Genomic DNA, 15532 nt, shown 5'->3' with positions numbered 1-15532 from the left:
CGCAATTGTGCAGCCTCCGGAGGCATGCAGAGGCCAAATCAAGTTCTGTACCGCATCGCCGTGCGCCTCTCAAATGTTGTAACAATGCGGAGGGCTCTGTATAGCTCCGCATTGACATGATTGGTTGACGGTATGTGGGGGTGGGAGTTCCTGTATAAACACAAACTCACTTCCTTGACATCAGCTATGCGCTACTCCGCGACGCGCAAGTAGTATGAATGCCCTGACTTCTGCAGAGGCCGTGTCGCCATAAATGCTGCATGGCCAATGGAGACGTTGGATTGACCATGCACCACCTTTTAGTCTACACCTGTTGTTTACGAATCGTGATGAATAACATTTGGATTTTTATTTCCCCCTCGCAGCCAGAGGTGTGTACAGGCGAGGAGGCTGACCTCATCGACGTGGACTCTGACTTCAAGAAGCCAGGCGGTGGAGGAGGTGGTGGAGGCGGCTTCACTGCTGGAGCAATGCCCATGCCCATGGGCCCCCCATCAGCGTTCAGCTACCCAACACCCAAAGGAGCAGTAAGACCATTCTTTTCAATAGTGGCATAAATGACACCTAACTCTTATTTGGCGAGTCCGCAGTAGGGGGAAACAACGCCACTGACCGTTATTGTTTTTGTTGCCGAGCTGAGGTGCTTCGTGCAGCAGGGTAAAAAAAAAAGTGCAGTACATTTTGCTCTTCTATCGCGCGTGCAATGATGTCAGAGGGGAAGAAAACAGTGTTACTTGTTTGCAGTAACTTCGTTGTTGTTGTAATATCGCTAACTGTGTCACCATTAAGGATTCCAGCTTTAAGACTGAAAAATAGAGATGTTGATATGAATGTGATGTTTTTATTTATATTCTGGGGGTTTTTCTTCAGATGCCTGGCCCCATAGGGTTCAACGGCCCCTCTGTTGGCACCTATGATGCCTTTAACAACTTCCAGCCTCCAATGAGAGGAGGGCAGCCCCCTGAGCTGCCGAGCTGCCCCCCCACCTACGAGTCTGTAAGTGTCAGAGCCCCCTGCACCTTCTGCTTCTCCAGACAGATGGACAGACGGCCAGTTCACCTTTCAGGGAAGAGGAGTTCATTATAGTTTGCTTGTGCCATCTCTTTTCAGCACAGTGCTATGCTACAGGGACATGATAGGGATTGGATAAGAACAGATAGAATGTGGAAACGGGCCATAGCTGGTATGAACTGCTAATCACTAACCTTGTGCTGAACTGCATACGACTGTCTTTGAATGCTCTGAGTGAGATCTGCTTGCTGTCAAACTAGTATGTTACTGGATGTGGTAGGGAAGCAAAGTTCTTCATAGTGAAGTGAATGCAATTTTGAGGTGAATTATATTATTAGTTCTTGCTTTTTGCTCATTCTTACCCCAGCGGTGTTGGCTTTCTCAGCAATGCACTACTTCAATGATTCTTCCTCCCCAATCACATACTAACATACAAAACATTGTTTTCCTCTGCCTTCTCATGTATCTATAGAACTTTAACATTTCAACATGCAGGCAGGGTAGAGAGATCGTCTTAACACATGCGTGTGTGTTTTTCAGATTGATGAGCTGTCTATTAAACCTTCTGGTCCATCCCAGGTCTCTGGTAAGTTGTTTTCAATGAATATATCCTTTCCTACACGTCAATCTCTTCAACGATAGTATTGCTTGCTTTTTGCATAACAGTTGCATTGGGGGTGTATTTGTAATGTAAATCTAAACCTATCTTCTTTCCACAGGCCCCGGGCCTTCATCCCAGATCTACGATAACAACGCCCTCCCTGAGCTGCCCTCAGTTCCCGACACGCTTCCCACTTCCTCCTTTGGAGTTGGACGGAACACTGCGAGCTCTGATGACATCGACTTTGATGACCTGTCACGACGCTTTGAGGATCTGAAGAAGAAGACCTAGTCCTCTAGTATCCCATCATGCTCCTCTGTGTTGTCAGTCACCACAGCTACAGTATCAGGAAATATTGAAATATTTGTATTGGCACCCTTTGCAGTGAAACTCTCCTCACTGTGTAGTTTTTACTGATGTTAACATTAACTATACCTCATTCAAACACATGTCTGTCTGGCACACTGAAGGTGAAGGCCCTTTAGAGGGCTATTTGACAGTCCATTTTATTATCGACTACATCCAATCAAAACTGGACCGTATAGATGTCATCTTTATATGAGCACTTTGGATATAAAATGGCCTTCCTGATAGTAACTACTATTCTATGTAACCTCTTGAGCGTTCTTGTTGCTACGGTTGTCACGTATCCCCTTGACTCACTGTATGAGCCAATATTTGGTTAATAATGAAATAGTCTTAATTAATCGTGTCTCTCGTCCAGAGACTGGATCGAGTGATACAGAATCTCAATCGTTACTTGTTGGTGGGTTTCATGAAACTGGTTTTTAACTGTCACTGAATCGCATAGTAGAAAAACCTGTTTTCTGGTACACACCCATTGTGTCGAAGTATTAAGGCCTAGGACATTTTCAAGGCCGTAGCACCCTGTCCATGTCGGGTTTTACCCTCATTACTCTGGCTCTGTCTGAAACCTGTTCTATGAAGTATCTGTTACCCTACATGCGGTGGAGGGATTCAATCAGACTTGAAATAATTTGGTGTATTTTTTTCTCCTAATAAAATTAACTTATTGTTTTAAAGCTGATTTAGTCTAACACTATACATGCACTTTCCATGCTTGTGTAATATAACCCATGCAATGAATTGGTGAAGGGAATGCATGATTTGACTGGTGACAGAAATTATAGTCTATATGAAAAACCACTTGACCATGTAAGTTTGTGATGTAAATATGTCCCTCAAAATGTAATGGGTTCTTCTTCCTCTTTGTGTAATAGAGGTTTATAGTGTGATTCAGTATGTTATCTATGTATGTGTGTCATATGTGCACCATCATCAGAGGCCTTCCCGTTCTATAAGCATATTCAGACGATGTACGCATAACATGCCTATTTAATAATAATATGCCATTTAGCAGACGCTTTTATCCAAAGCGACTTACAGTCATGCGTGCATACATTTTTGTGTGTGGGTGGTCCCGGGGATCGAACCCACTACCTTGGCGTTACAAGCGCCGTGCTCTACCAGCTGAGCTACAGAGGACCACTATTTCTGTCTATGTTAAAATTAGTTCAAGATTTTTTTAATTTGATGAAAATGTATTGAATCTTGGTGATGGAAGAAGACATTTTGATAAACGAGAGAAAGGGGGTGGATTTGCTGTTCCTGTCTTCTAGCTTGTTTTCACCAATATATAATGGATGGACGTTAGGACTGTCTACTCCACCATACTAAAATATGGCTTTAACACTACTGTACAGTGACCTGCTCACTGCTCATCCTCTTAGGTGTGCTGTAGGATTGTTTGAAGAATGTTTGATACTAACTTTGATTAGCAAGTGTATATCTTGTCACATAAAACAGATAATAGGCTATGTTTTTTCTGTCTAATAAAGGACATATTTCTAATTGAAGTTCTGGTGTGGCTAATTTCCGAGAGATGTAATTGTTTTGGCGTCATATCTTGTCAAGTGAAGCAGTGCTACTGGAATCAAAGGAACTCAGTTGGTAGTGCAGTGTAGATACTAGTACTGCCACTAGAGGGTAGATTACTACATGAACAGTGAAGCTTGACTGATATGGATGCCTCAGTGGATGAGGCAGGTAAAGGGTTACACACAGACACAGGATGTCTCAACCCACTCAATAATCCTCATTCAACATTCTAACAGGTTAACTGGGTTTGTTGTCTCCACAGAAATGAGTCTCCTAAGCCTAGAGGGACCCATTGCCAAGGGAGCAGGGTTTCATTCAACGACCTTGAAAATACCTTGAAACAAACAGAAAATAAATAAAAATAAGTGTACTTCAACTAAGTTTGAAGTGGAATCTCCGTTTCAGGAAGTTTCCCAAGTTTTGTGCTGGCAGAACACGGCCCAGGTTCCTGCAGAGGGATGCTTGTTTGACACTGTTGTCTTGTATAGATCTGTAGCATTGCAATGGGATGTTTTCCTGGAACTCTCAGGAGCTTGAGGCTTTTGTCAATCCTGGCATAACTTTTTGTCTTGATGTGTTTTGCCAGTGGATGTAAGGGAGTTGGGGTGACCGTGTGAAGTGGACTAGCCCAACAGTACAAAGCTCTATGTGACATTATTACTATGTGGAATGCCTACTCTCTGTGCCAGTTGGGTTAAAATGGTTCAGAATAAGTCCCTCAGAGTCACAGGGGGCTGCTGAGGGGAGGACCTGGCGAATGGAGTGAATTGAATGGTATCAAACACATGGAAACCACCATGTGTTCGATGTGTTCGATACCATTCCATTTATTCCGTTCCAGGCATTACTATGAGCCATCCTCCCCAATTAAGTTGCCACTGGCCTACTGTGCTCAGAGTCCTTATAACTTCAAAGAGAGGAGATGCTACATCAGAGTGGTCTTTGATCTGTGGCACTCCAGTTTTGTTCATTGTCACATCACAGAGTGTCCTGTCCTGTCCAGATGGCTGTCTGAGAGGTTCTAATCTAAGGTGTCTGTAGCTGCATGAATTAGTTTATTCTGAGTGTCAAGCTGACCCAGCTAGGTGAGTCACTGTGCAGCGCCACTAAACGTCTCTGACTGTGGACGATGATGAGCTATTTTGACAGCTCTGTCTCCCTCTCTCCCTGGTGGCAATACAGGCTGCTACCCCCTTCTGAGGTAGGGATAGGGCAGAGGATGGGTGCTAGGCCCTGTAGTCTTTAAAAGAGTCCACTTGTGTTCAGCTCTGCATGGTGCTGTTTACAGATGTGGGGCATGCAGTTTGTATGTGGCAGAGTAGGGGATGGAGAGACAGGGGTCACCCACATGTCTGGCGGTGTAGGAATGGGTGCAGGGTACAGCCCGAGTGTTCACAGTAAACATAAGCCTAAAGTTGCTCAAACTGCTCACTACATAGGATGACAGGTTTGCGCACTTGAGAACTGGGATTTGTTCAGTGCTGTACTGTTTGAGAGAACATTTGATGGGTCCCTGTAGAATGGCAGTGACAAGGCTAGCTACCTGATCAAAGTGGAGTGATGGTGGAGGTGGGGTTTGTCCCCGGTTCTGCCAATGTTCTCCACCGGCTCCTTATTAACAATCTTTTTGTGAAAAGGTCCTATGGTGCCACAGACGATTACGTTTGCACCTGGTGATGTGTGAGGTTACCGTCGAAAAAACACTTTCAAGTTTAATTATGGGGACTTTTCAGTGTTTTTCCACTGTTTGGAGTATTGAGTTAAGCGCATAGGGGAAATGAAGCAGCATAAGTCCTGGTTTCTCAGGTTGGCTTGACCTAACAACAAAGATCAACTAAGACAATTAGGTTATTACTATACACAATATAATATAAAAATAATTCTTATTACATTCTACCTGAGTACAACACCATTGACCGCTGACAACCCTCTCTGTGTGCAGAGTTTAGTTAAGGGTTTTAAAATAGCAAGACTAAAAAGAAAACAACCAATTGGAGAAGGCTGCTTCCCTGCCATGAGTCACCCAGTCAGAGGTTGAAGCCCTGAAGCACTTTCCTTTCTGCTCATGGCCAAACTCTATTTTTAATACGCTAAAGGGGAGTAGACAGACTCAATTTAGGTTCACAGAATATTAATATCCCCTCTTCCAACATTTTATTAGCTGGCAATTCCCCAATAAATGCACTAAATTCATTTCTCACATTGACTTGAATTGATTAATTTATGCTTTTTATTAAAACATATTCTGCAGAGGGCCCGATTCATTTTAACTGAGGTCAGATATTCGTTTGGAATGGATAATGTTCTGTCTGACCACTGTCCATTGTTGCTGCAGTGGGATTTACCTCTATTGCAATCTCCATTGATACTGAAGCCTTGCAGAGACGAAATGATTGATTACACAAACACACACATTTCCTCAGGTTCAGCCTTCAGTTCTATGGAGACTCACAAAATGAATGAATACATGATCAACTGCATGTACTGAATAATGGATCTCAAAGCCCTCAGAAGAAATAAATGTTTCAGTGGAGCTGCCTTTTCTCATTACCCAAGGGATGAATGCAAGGTCTTAAATTGTTGTTTTATTTATCAAACACATTCTTAGTCTTAGAGATCATGTGACTTTGCATACTTTCCTAGCAGGGGGTTTGGGCACTCTACACTGTGAACAAAAGTATTCAACCCCCTTGCCGTTTTTCCTATTTTGTTGCATTACAACCTGTAATTTAAATGGATTTTTATTTGGATTTCATGTAATGGACATACACAAAATAGTCAAAATTGGTGAAGTGAAATGAAAAAAATAACTTGTTTCAAAAAATTCAAAAAAATAAATAACGGAAAAGTGGTGCGTGCATATGTATTCACCCCCTTTGCTATGAAGACCCTAAATAAGATCTGGTGCAACCAATTACCTTCAGAAGTCACATAATTAGTTAAATAAAGTCCACCTGTGTGCAATCTAAGTGTCACATGATTTGTCACATGATCTCAGTATATATACACCTGTTCTGAAAGGCCCCAGAGTGCAACACCACCGAGCAAGGGGCACCACCAAGCAAACGGCACCATGAAGAACAAGCTCTCCAAACAGGTCAGGGACAAAGTTGTGGAGAAGTACAGATCAGAGTTGGGTTATAAAAAAAGATCAGAAACTTTGAACATCCCACGGAGCACCATTAAATCCATTATTAAAAAATGGAAAGAATATGGCACCACAACAAACCTACCAAGATAGGGCCGCCCACCAAAACTCACGGACCAGGCAAGGAGGGCATTAATCAGAGAGGCAACAAAGAGACCAAAGATAACCCTGAAGGAGCTGCAAAGCTACACAGCGGAGATTGGATTATCTGTCCATAGGACCACTTTAAGCTTTACACTCCACAGAGCTGGGCTTTACACGTTTGGTGATCGCCAAAAGCCATGTGGGAGACTCCCCAAACATATGGAAGAAGGTACTCTGTTCAGATGAGACTAAAATTGCTATGTCTGGCGCAAACCCAACACCTCTCATCACCCCGAGAACACCATCCCCACAGTGAAGCATGGTAGTGGCAGCATCATGCTGTGGGGATGTTTTTCATCGGCAGGGACTGGGAAACTGGTCAGAATTGAAGGAATGATGGATGGCGCTAAATACAGGGAGATTCTTGAGGGAAACCTGTTTCAGTCTTCCAGATATATGAGACTGGAACGGAGGTTCACCTTCCAGCAGGACAATGACCCTAAACATATTGCTAAATCAACACTTGAGTGGTTTAAGGGGAAACATTTAAATGTCTTGGAATGGCCTAGTCAAAGCCCAGACCTCAATCCAATTGAGAATCTGTGGTATGACTTAAAGATTGCTGTACACCAGCGTAACCCATCCAACTTAAAGGAGCTGGAGCAGTTTTGCCTTGAAGAATGGGCAAAGCTTATAGAGACATACCCCAAGAGACTTGCAGCTGTAATTGCTGCAAAAGGTGGCTCTACAAAGTATTGACTTTGGGGGGGTGAATAGTTATGCACGCTCAAGTTTTCTGTTTTTTGGTCTTATTTCTTGTTTGTTTCACAATAAAAAATATTTTGCATCTTCAAAGTGGTAGGCATGTTGTGTAAATCAAATGATACAAACCCCCCAAAAATCAATTTTAATTCCAGGTTGTAAGGCAACAAAATAGGAAAAATGCCAAGGGGGTGAATACTTTCGCAAGCCACTGTATACAGACTCTCTAATAGGTTTCTGATGAGGAGAGTTCAGTTCATTAGACCAGTTATTTGTCACATCAGACAGCATGTTAAACTGTCACTTCCTTTTCAGCTCCATATCATCTGTCAGTGCTAATGTCAGGAATGAGGAGTGAGTGACTCAACTGGTCCAGTCAACATTGTTACCATTATCAATACCAACATCAAAGAATTGTTATCCAAAAATCAACAGATTGATTTCAAACTGAACACCCATTTGTTGACAACTCCAACGTCTAATATCGATCTAAATTGGACGTTAATCTGAGGTATTTGCCCAGAGAGTTTTGTTGGAGACCGTTTTTTTTATTTTGTATTAAAAAATTTTAACAGATGCTTTTATCCAAAGCGACTTACAGTCATGTGCGCATACATTTTTACATATGGGTGATCCCGGGGATCGAACCCACTACCATGGCGTTACAAGCGCCATGCTCTACCAATTGAGCTACAGACCTGAGCACCCTTTCTTGTATGATTAGCATATCAGTAGTAATTATTCTGTTATGGGTTAGTTTGAATAATCTATGTGTATTGTATTTAGGCATAGGGAAAGTACAAAAGGGGCCTGTCTCTGAGTGCAATAATGATTCCATAAGGGTCGGATAGGAGCCATTTATCTGGGGTTAGAACGCGTTTTGCAGAAATGAATAGAAACCACCTGTCTGGGTTATGATAAGGTCGCGGTTAAGTTACTGTCCAACTGTTTAGTTTCTGTGGGAAGTGAGGAGATGGCTTTCAATGTCGTAGCTGGGGAGTGGAGTGAAGATAACAGGATGCAGATAGCGGAATCGTATCTCAAGAAGGGAGGACAGAGCCAGACCGCCATCTGACCCAGCCTGGATCATCCTACTGTGACATTTACCTCATGTACAGTACTGTAGTTAAAATACTGTGTGACTCTGTATCATTATGTTATTCAGCTGAAGCATCCAATTGGGTGTAATAAATCTAGTTTGAGCCTTCTTGGTGTCCGCCTGGAGTTTGTACCAGAAAGTTAGAACGTAACAATTTAAACTGACTTGGATAGAGCTGTTTATTCACATGTGCTTTTGCTGGGCAATCCATTAACTCCATAGCTTGCAGTGACACACAGAGTTACGAACATGAGTCAGAGGTGTTGCTTCGACAATCTCAGACAGGAAGTTAGATAACTGTCTGGGGTGATATGAGTGTATTACTATTGGGTGTTACACCTTCTTTCATAACAATCTGCTGAGCACAGTGAAAGTAGGACTCATGTTGTGATGGGGATGGATCACTGGAATATAACCTTATTTAGGGAAAAACAGTCTCAAAGACATGCCTTGTTTTAATAATTTTGTAAATGTATTCCAATAAATAAATACATAATACTAATTGAATCCACAGATACAATCACCTCCCAAATTATTGGCGCCCTTGACAAAGATGAGCAAACAAGACTATAAAATAAATAATACAAATACTGAGGTCTATTGTATGCTCAGATTTTTTAAACTTTATTTTATACTAATACTGTTGAAAGAGATTTTGTTGAACCTTTTACTGCAGTGGGCTAAATCAGGGTCACACAGTGTTTCTTGGTAGTAGTCTTAAATGAATCTACTTTGAAACAAAAGTATACACCTCACACACGGTTATGTGCTTAAAAAAACGAGATATAGAGTTGAAATGTATTACATTTTGAGTTTGCATCCCATTATTACACTTTATATACATCACAGAAGACTGAAATATAACAAAACCGTTTGACATAAAAACACTGGATGTTTATTATGTTGATTCATTATGAAATTATGAAAAATATTAATAACATTCCACCCATGAGGCCACTAGGTCATTTCACTGCAGGAAAGGGTTACCAAGTAAAACAAAATCTCAAAAAGATACTGTAGGTGTCCCAATTATTGGCACCACTAAATATTCTTATAAATAAAATCAAAGAAAATCAAATCTGCATTAACATTCTACTTTTAAAAAGATTAATCTCAGTTTAAGGAACTGTATCTTCCATGGCTTCCTGTTTCAGTGGGGTATAAAAATGAGATAACACACATGTAAAATCCCTTTGTCATCCATCACCATTGGGAAAGGCAAAGCACTCACAAATGAAGAGAGACAAATGGCTGTAGACCTTCATAAATCAGGCAATGGTTACAAAATATATATATATATATATATATATATATATATATATATATATATATATATATATATATATATACCACTAACAACTATTATGGCAACAATTAAGAAGTTTAAAACCACTGGAGCAGTGGTGAAGTTGCCTGGTAAAGGACCCAAGTGTATCTTGTCCCTACTCACAGTGAGGAAGGAAGACGGTTTGATTTTATGGGGCGGTTTTGCTTCCACTGGTCCTAGGGCCCTTGTTAAGGTCAACGAACAGTATCATGAACTGTACCAAGTACAGGGACAGTTGTTTGGCTAAAACTTGGATCTTCCAGCAAGACAATGACCTCAAGCACACATAAAAATCCACAAAGAAATTATTGATTTACCAAACAAATTACATTTTGCAATGGCCATCTCAGTCTCCCGACTTGAACCCCATTGAAAACCTGAGGTTTGAACTGAAGAGGGTAGTCCATAATCTCAGACCGAAGGATATCAAGGATCTGGAAAGATTATGTATGGAGGAATGGTCTAAGATCCTTCCCAATGTGTTATTTAATCTCATAAAACATTCAATATAGCTCAGGTTTTGTATTATTTATGTTATTCAGTCTTGGGTGACAATGATTTTGGAGGTGTTACTTAAAAGTAAATATAAATGTACAGTGTAAAACAATATATCAGCAGTTTGTGATAAAATTAATATAATATAGAGTAATTCCATACATTGAGTAAGTTCATACAATGCACAAGAATAAACGTTTCTAACTATCAGTATATTAATAAATATTACAATTTCAATGATACAATAGTTTTCAATACATTCATACATATTATGCCTTATACATTTCTTATAAGATAAGAGTAACAATTATTCAATGAAAACATTACAACTGTATTTTCAAATAACTTATATTCTCAATTTGCCACATTGATAGTCAGTGCAGCAGAGCAGAGGATGTCTGTTGTAGGGCATCAGGCCTTCCAACCCCATTGATCCTCTGGAGACATCATGTCGAGCTAAATTGTGTTTCCTCAGTGTATCTCCCTGCCCGAGTACAATTTACACATCTCATGTTGTTCTGTAAAACAGATAAGACAGGCCTTTTTGAAAGGACTTTTCTTTTCAACATCTCAGAAGGTAAGCTCAACAGAACAGAATCCCTGTGAGCCTCTCAGGCACAATGTCATGGTGTGACATACTAACACAGGTTTTTATATTTTTAAATGTTTTTAACCTTTATTTTACCAGGTTAGTCTCATTGATATTAAAAATCTATTTTGCAATAGAGGCCTGGCCAAAATAGCAGCAAAATACTACCAAAATACTATGCTTCTCATACTATTTCAGAGTAAAACAGACTTACAGCTCTATTCCAGTCTAACATGCATATACTATTAATTATGCAGAATAGACAGGTTTCAATAGTTTGACAGAAGCCATTCATATCCAAGGCTTTGTTGTATATCTGCATGAGAGTAGGTGTGGACATGAAAACCCCCCACATTTTCTTTGACTCTCTCTATGACAGTCGCTTTAGATACTGACTGTAACCCTTCTCTCTCTGTAAAACCCTTGATCAATACTGAGAGTTGGGTTGATGTAATTGCCTTTTATGAGTACTAGTACTGAGAAACACAGATCAATTATGCCTTTGCAAAACTGTCACTAAGGTAAAGCATAATGGTTTTGTGACAACCCTGTACAGTAGGTATTCTGTGGTAGATTATCTTACCTTTCAGGAGTAGTCCAACATCCTCACTGTCTTCTACTGCCACTGGCTTGAGGAGGAAGGCAAAGAAGATCGCCATGCCAATCACCTGAGAATAAACCCAAGAATCAAATGAAATTCTTGTTTTTACATCTGCTGATAATTGACTGATTGAACAGAACTTCAGGACTATGTTCTTCATGTAAGATATAGAGCCCTGGTCTTACCTTAAGAGGCTGCATGATGAAGATGCTCTGGAAGAGGGACATGGCCAAAGAGATAACCCACTGGATGGACTTCTCCTTCCCATAGGCAAAGCCGTACATCAGGGTGAAGTACGTGGACACAACACTGATGGAGACGAGCAAGAACCAGCCCACGAACACAAACCACCAGGGTAACCAGCAGCTTGAGCTTTTCCTTTTCTCCTTAGCAACACGGGCAGGACTTGGAGAGGAGTCACAGGTCAGAGTAATGTATGACAACGATATTCACACAAATACAGAGCAATTCAACTGTATTGGAAATTGAGAGGAAGGGAATGACGTGTAAAGTGTTTTTTGGAAAAGCCTATCTTTTAATGTTATTTATATTCCCCTCTCTGCACAAGTATATTGTCCAACCTGTAAGCCATGTGGCTGGTAAAAACCATCTCAGACGTCTTCAGTAGCAGGTGGACGGTGTTCAGGATGTGTTGACGGGCCTCTGGGGTGGGGAAGGCACTCTCATCCAGCCGCTCCAGGCACATGGACAGGTGGTGGAGGAAGTACATGACAAACTTGCTGCAGTAGACCCAGTGTGGGTCACTTTCACTCAACCCTAGTGATACGAAGGCAGATATGTCACATTTCAAGACATCTCCAACAATTACAATGATATCAAAACCTGTGTGAACTGGAATTACGTGACTGCAATTCCAACTATTGCTTTAATGTGACTTCTAAGGTTGCTCCTGCAGTGTCAGTGAAGCACCTTGCATAAGCTGAATGACCCCTTGCACTCTGTCCAAGGCTGAGCAAAGGTCATCGCATGACTCCGGCTTCTTCTCTAGCTCAGGCACTTTGTTCCTCTGGCTCTTACAGAGCAGATTCACCATCTCCTCTGTGTCCTAGATAGGGACACAATACACAGGAATACAGTACTTAAGGACAGAACAACTTATTGGTTGCTATAACCAATAACATAAGGTATGGCCTTGAAGGTAAGACAAAGGCACAGCTTAAAGGAATAAACAAAAGGAGTGTTTGAAGGTTATAGATAAAGTATGGAGCTGAACTATAACACAGCAAAAACACTTTCTTTTGAACATGTAAAGAGAGGACCTTAAGAATGGTTGGCATGGTAACAGCAATGGGCTTCAGGCCCTGCATATCGTGGGTTTTCTCCTTTGGTTGGACGAATCGTGGCTTGATACTGCGGAATATGGTGATGATGAGGATGTTGATGGGGAACATGAGCAAACCGCTTTCCACCCCCACCATGATCTCCTCCCAAGTGACCTCTAACGAACCTGGGACAAGAAAACACACACCATTATGGAGTCAAGGCACAATAACAGAGGCTATATCACTCAATATATAATTCAATGTCTGAACACTTGTTGTGTTGTTCTGGGTCAAGTATGTCTCAGCCATATGAAAGGTTTATCAAGGGCTTGGGGTCATTGAATAACCACTATGTGCTGTGTGACAAGGTCTTTCAGGGCTGGATAGTTGAAAGAATGTGGCTGAAACGTTGTCCATTGAAGGGTTATGAGGAGCCATCCACTGCCTACAACTACTAGTCCTTGTAACTCTGTGAACACCAAGGACAAAAAAGCTTTGAATGGGACTTGGCATTTATAACTGAGACAAGTCCTTGTCTTTGATACTTAACGCAGCTGCATCTAAAAAGTCCGATATGTTATCATCCATATTGCAGGCTAATCGTAATTCCCATGTATTGCACTGCTCTCTTTTTACTGTAGAAAATACTTTTTCCGGTAGCCAAAATGTCCCAATTCTATATGAGTGGAGAATAAAATTGCCCATCCTTATCAGAGGCAGCTCATTAGCTGTGGGCTATGAACGGCACAGTCACAAAAGAGGACTGATTAACTCACCCACAAGGACTTATCCAGTTCCCAATATAATGTTGTATCTCTATGGATTTACCAATGGTGACAATGACAGGAGACTGCTGGTTTTTGGGGATCTTCCAGAAGGCGATGTTGATGGCCATGGTGCAGAGCAGGAGGCTCATGCAGCAGGACACCCTCTGTGCTCGGGTGAAGGGGCTACGCCAGGGAGGGTCTACGATGGACACCCAGATGTGCTGATCTCTGAAGCCTGTCGACGTCCTGGTCTGGAAAATATTTCTAGGACATAGAAAGTGTGGGACATTAGGGGATGACCAGGGTGGAAGTCATGGATATTACATTGGAAAAGCAGACTAGGATACAAGGGTTCAGAATTAACAATCCATGACACATTGCAAGATGTTTGATCTTGCTTAGAAATCCTCTACATAAATATTGTAACATTGTACTCTACTGGTGGTCAGTCACCTAAAGCTTCTGATCTCATTCTTCTTGGCAGCATTGAGGGTCTTCTTGGTCAGCCCCTTCCCTCTGTCGGAGCTCAGCCATGATGAGGACAGGAAGTGCCAAACCTTCTGTGTCTGCAGGTCTTGGATTGTCACCTTGTTGAGATACCTGGTGGGAGGAAACGTGACGTCACACTCAGGAAACTGTGTATTATTCCCTCAGTGTAGAGATAGAGATTCCTAGACTGTAGAGTGTCACGGTTTCGGCCGAGACTGCTCCTCCTCCTGGTTCGGGCAGGCAAAGGCGTTCGCCGTCCCCGGAGTACTAGCTGCCACCGTTGGATGTTTCATGTGCGATTGCTTTTGTCTGTCCTTTTCACCTGTGTCTGGTTTGCGTTGATTACATGTCCTGTAAGTTCCCTGTGTTTGTATGGATTAGTTGTGTGTTGTTTTTCGCCAGTCGTTTGTGTTACGTGTCGTGTTTTGTGTATTTTGTAATTACGCTTGTTTGTGCGTAATTGCGCCTAGTCGCCTCCTTTGTTGTTTGAGGCCGTGCCTTTTTGTTTATTACATTGTTTCTTTGGGACTTTAGTAAACGTTTTTGGACTAAGCCTCGGTGTCCTGCGCCTGACTTCCACCCCACATACACCTCACCTTATGACAGAACAACACACCATCATGGAGTCAGCAGGAGCAGTGGCGGCACCCAGGTTGCTGGAGGAGCGGTTACGCTATCAAGACATCTTGTTCCAGCAACTTGAGGCCGCCCTTGACGAGGTGTCCAACAAGCTGAGTCGTTTGGTGACTAGGGAAGTGCCCACGCCATCGCCCACTATCCCATCACCAACGGCCAGTCCTCCTCTCTCAGCACCGGAACCCAGTGGTATTCAGCTCTCGCTCCCGAGGGCATATGACGGTTCTGCAGCCGGGTGTCAGGGGTTCCTCCTGCAGATAGAACTATACCTGGCTACTATACACCCAGCGCCCTCGGGATACGAGAGCGTCTCCGCCCTCATCTCCTGTCTATCCGGTAAGGCGTTGGAATGGGCCAACGCCGAATGGAGGAGAATAGACGCAGCTACCATCACCTACGCTGAGTTCTCCCCGCCGCTTCCGGGCAGTCTTCGATCACCCACCTGAAGGGAAGGCGGCGGGGGAGCGTCTGTTCTACCTCCGACAGGAGAAGAGGAGCGCACAGGAGTTCACACTGGAGTTCCGGACGTTAGCTGCGGATGCGGGATGGAATGAGAGGGCCCTCATCGACCAGTACCGGTGTAGCCTGCGAGAGGGACGTTCGTCGTGAGCTGGCCTGCAGGGACACCAACCTATGCTTCGACCAGCTGGTGGACATCTCCATCAGGCTTGACACCCTGCTGGCCGCCCGCGGACGTCCCGAGTGGGGGTCGTCCATTCCATCCTCCAGCACCTCTGAGCC

The 15532-nt window shown here is 42.6% G+C and overlaps 2 protein-coding genes across 2 annotated transcripts; one reads left to right on the top strand and one right to left on the bottom strand.

Moving 5' to 3' along the window:
- Positions 1 to 314: 314 nt before the first annotated feature.
- Positions 315 to 2779, top strand: LOC123490789 (IST1 homolog). Its single transcript, XM_045220663.1, has 4 exons — positions 315 to 527; positions 871 to 996; positions 1591 to 1597; positions 1731 to 2779. Exons 1-4 carry the CDS (start codon positions 330 to 332, stop codon positions 1901 to 1903), a joined length of 504 nt encoding a protein of 167 aa, XP_045076598.1. The 5' UTR covers positions 315 to 329; the 3' UTR covers positions 1904 to 2779.
- A 1456-nt stretch (positions 2780 to 4235) lies between these two features.
- LOC121560441 (polycystic kidney disease protein 1-like 2) lies at positions 4236 to 14266 on the bottom strand (the record flags this gene model as incomplete). Its single annotated transcript, XM_045220662.1, has 8 exons — positions 4236 to 4261; positions 11599 to 11683; positions 11802 to 12021; positions 12198 to 12393; positions 12547 to 12682; positions 12921 to 13084; positions 13728 to 13930; positions 14120 to 14266. Coding segments are annotated over 8 exons (1177 nt in total), but the record flags the coding sequence as incomplete, so codon positions are not given.
- Between the last annotated feature and the right edge of the window lie 1266 nt (positions 14267 to 15532).

The sequence above is a fragment of the Coregonus clupeaformis genome, unplaced genomic scaffold (genome assembly GCF_020615455.1).
Source record: "Coregonus clupeaformis isolate EN_2021a unplaced genomic scaffold, ASM2061545v1 scaf4804, whole genome shotgun sequence".
In the NCBI taxonomy this organism is placed as follows: domain Eukaryota; kingdom Metazoa; phylum Chordata; class Actinopteri; order Salmoniformes; family Salmonidae; genus Coregonus; species Coregonus clupeaformis.
This window is presented reverse-complemented; position numbering and strand designations above follow the sequence as displayed.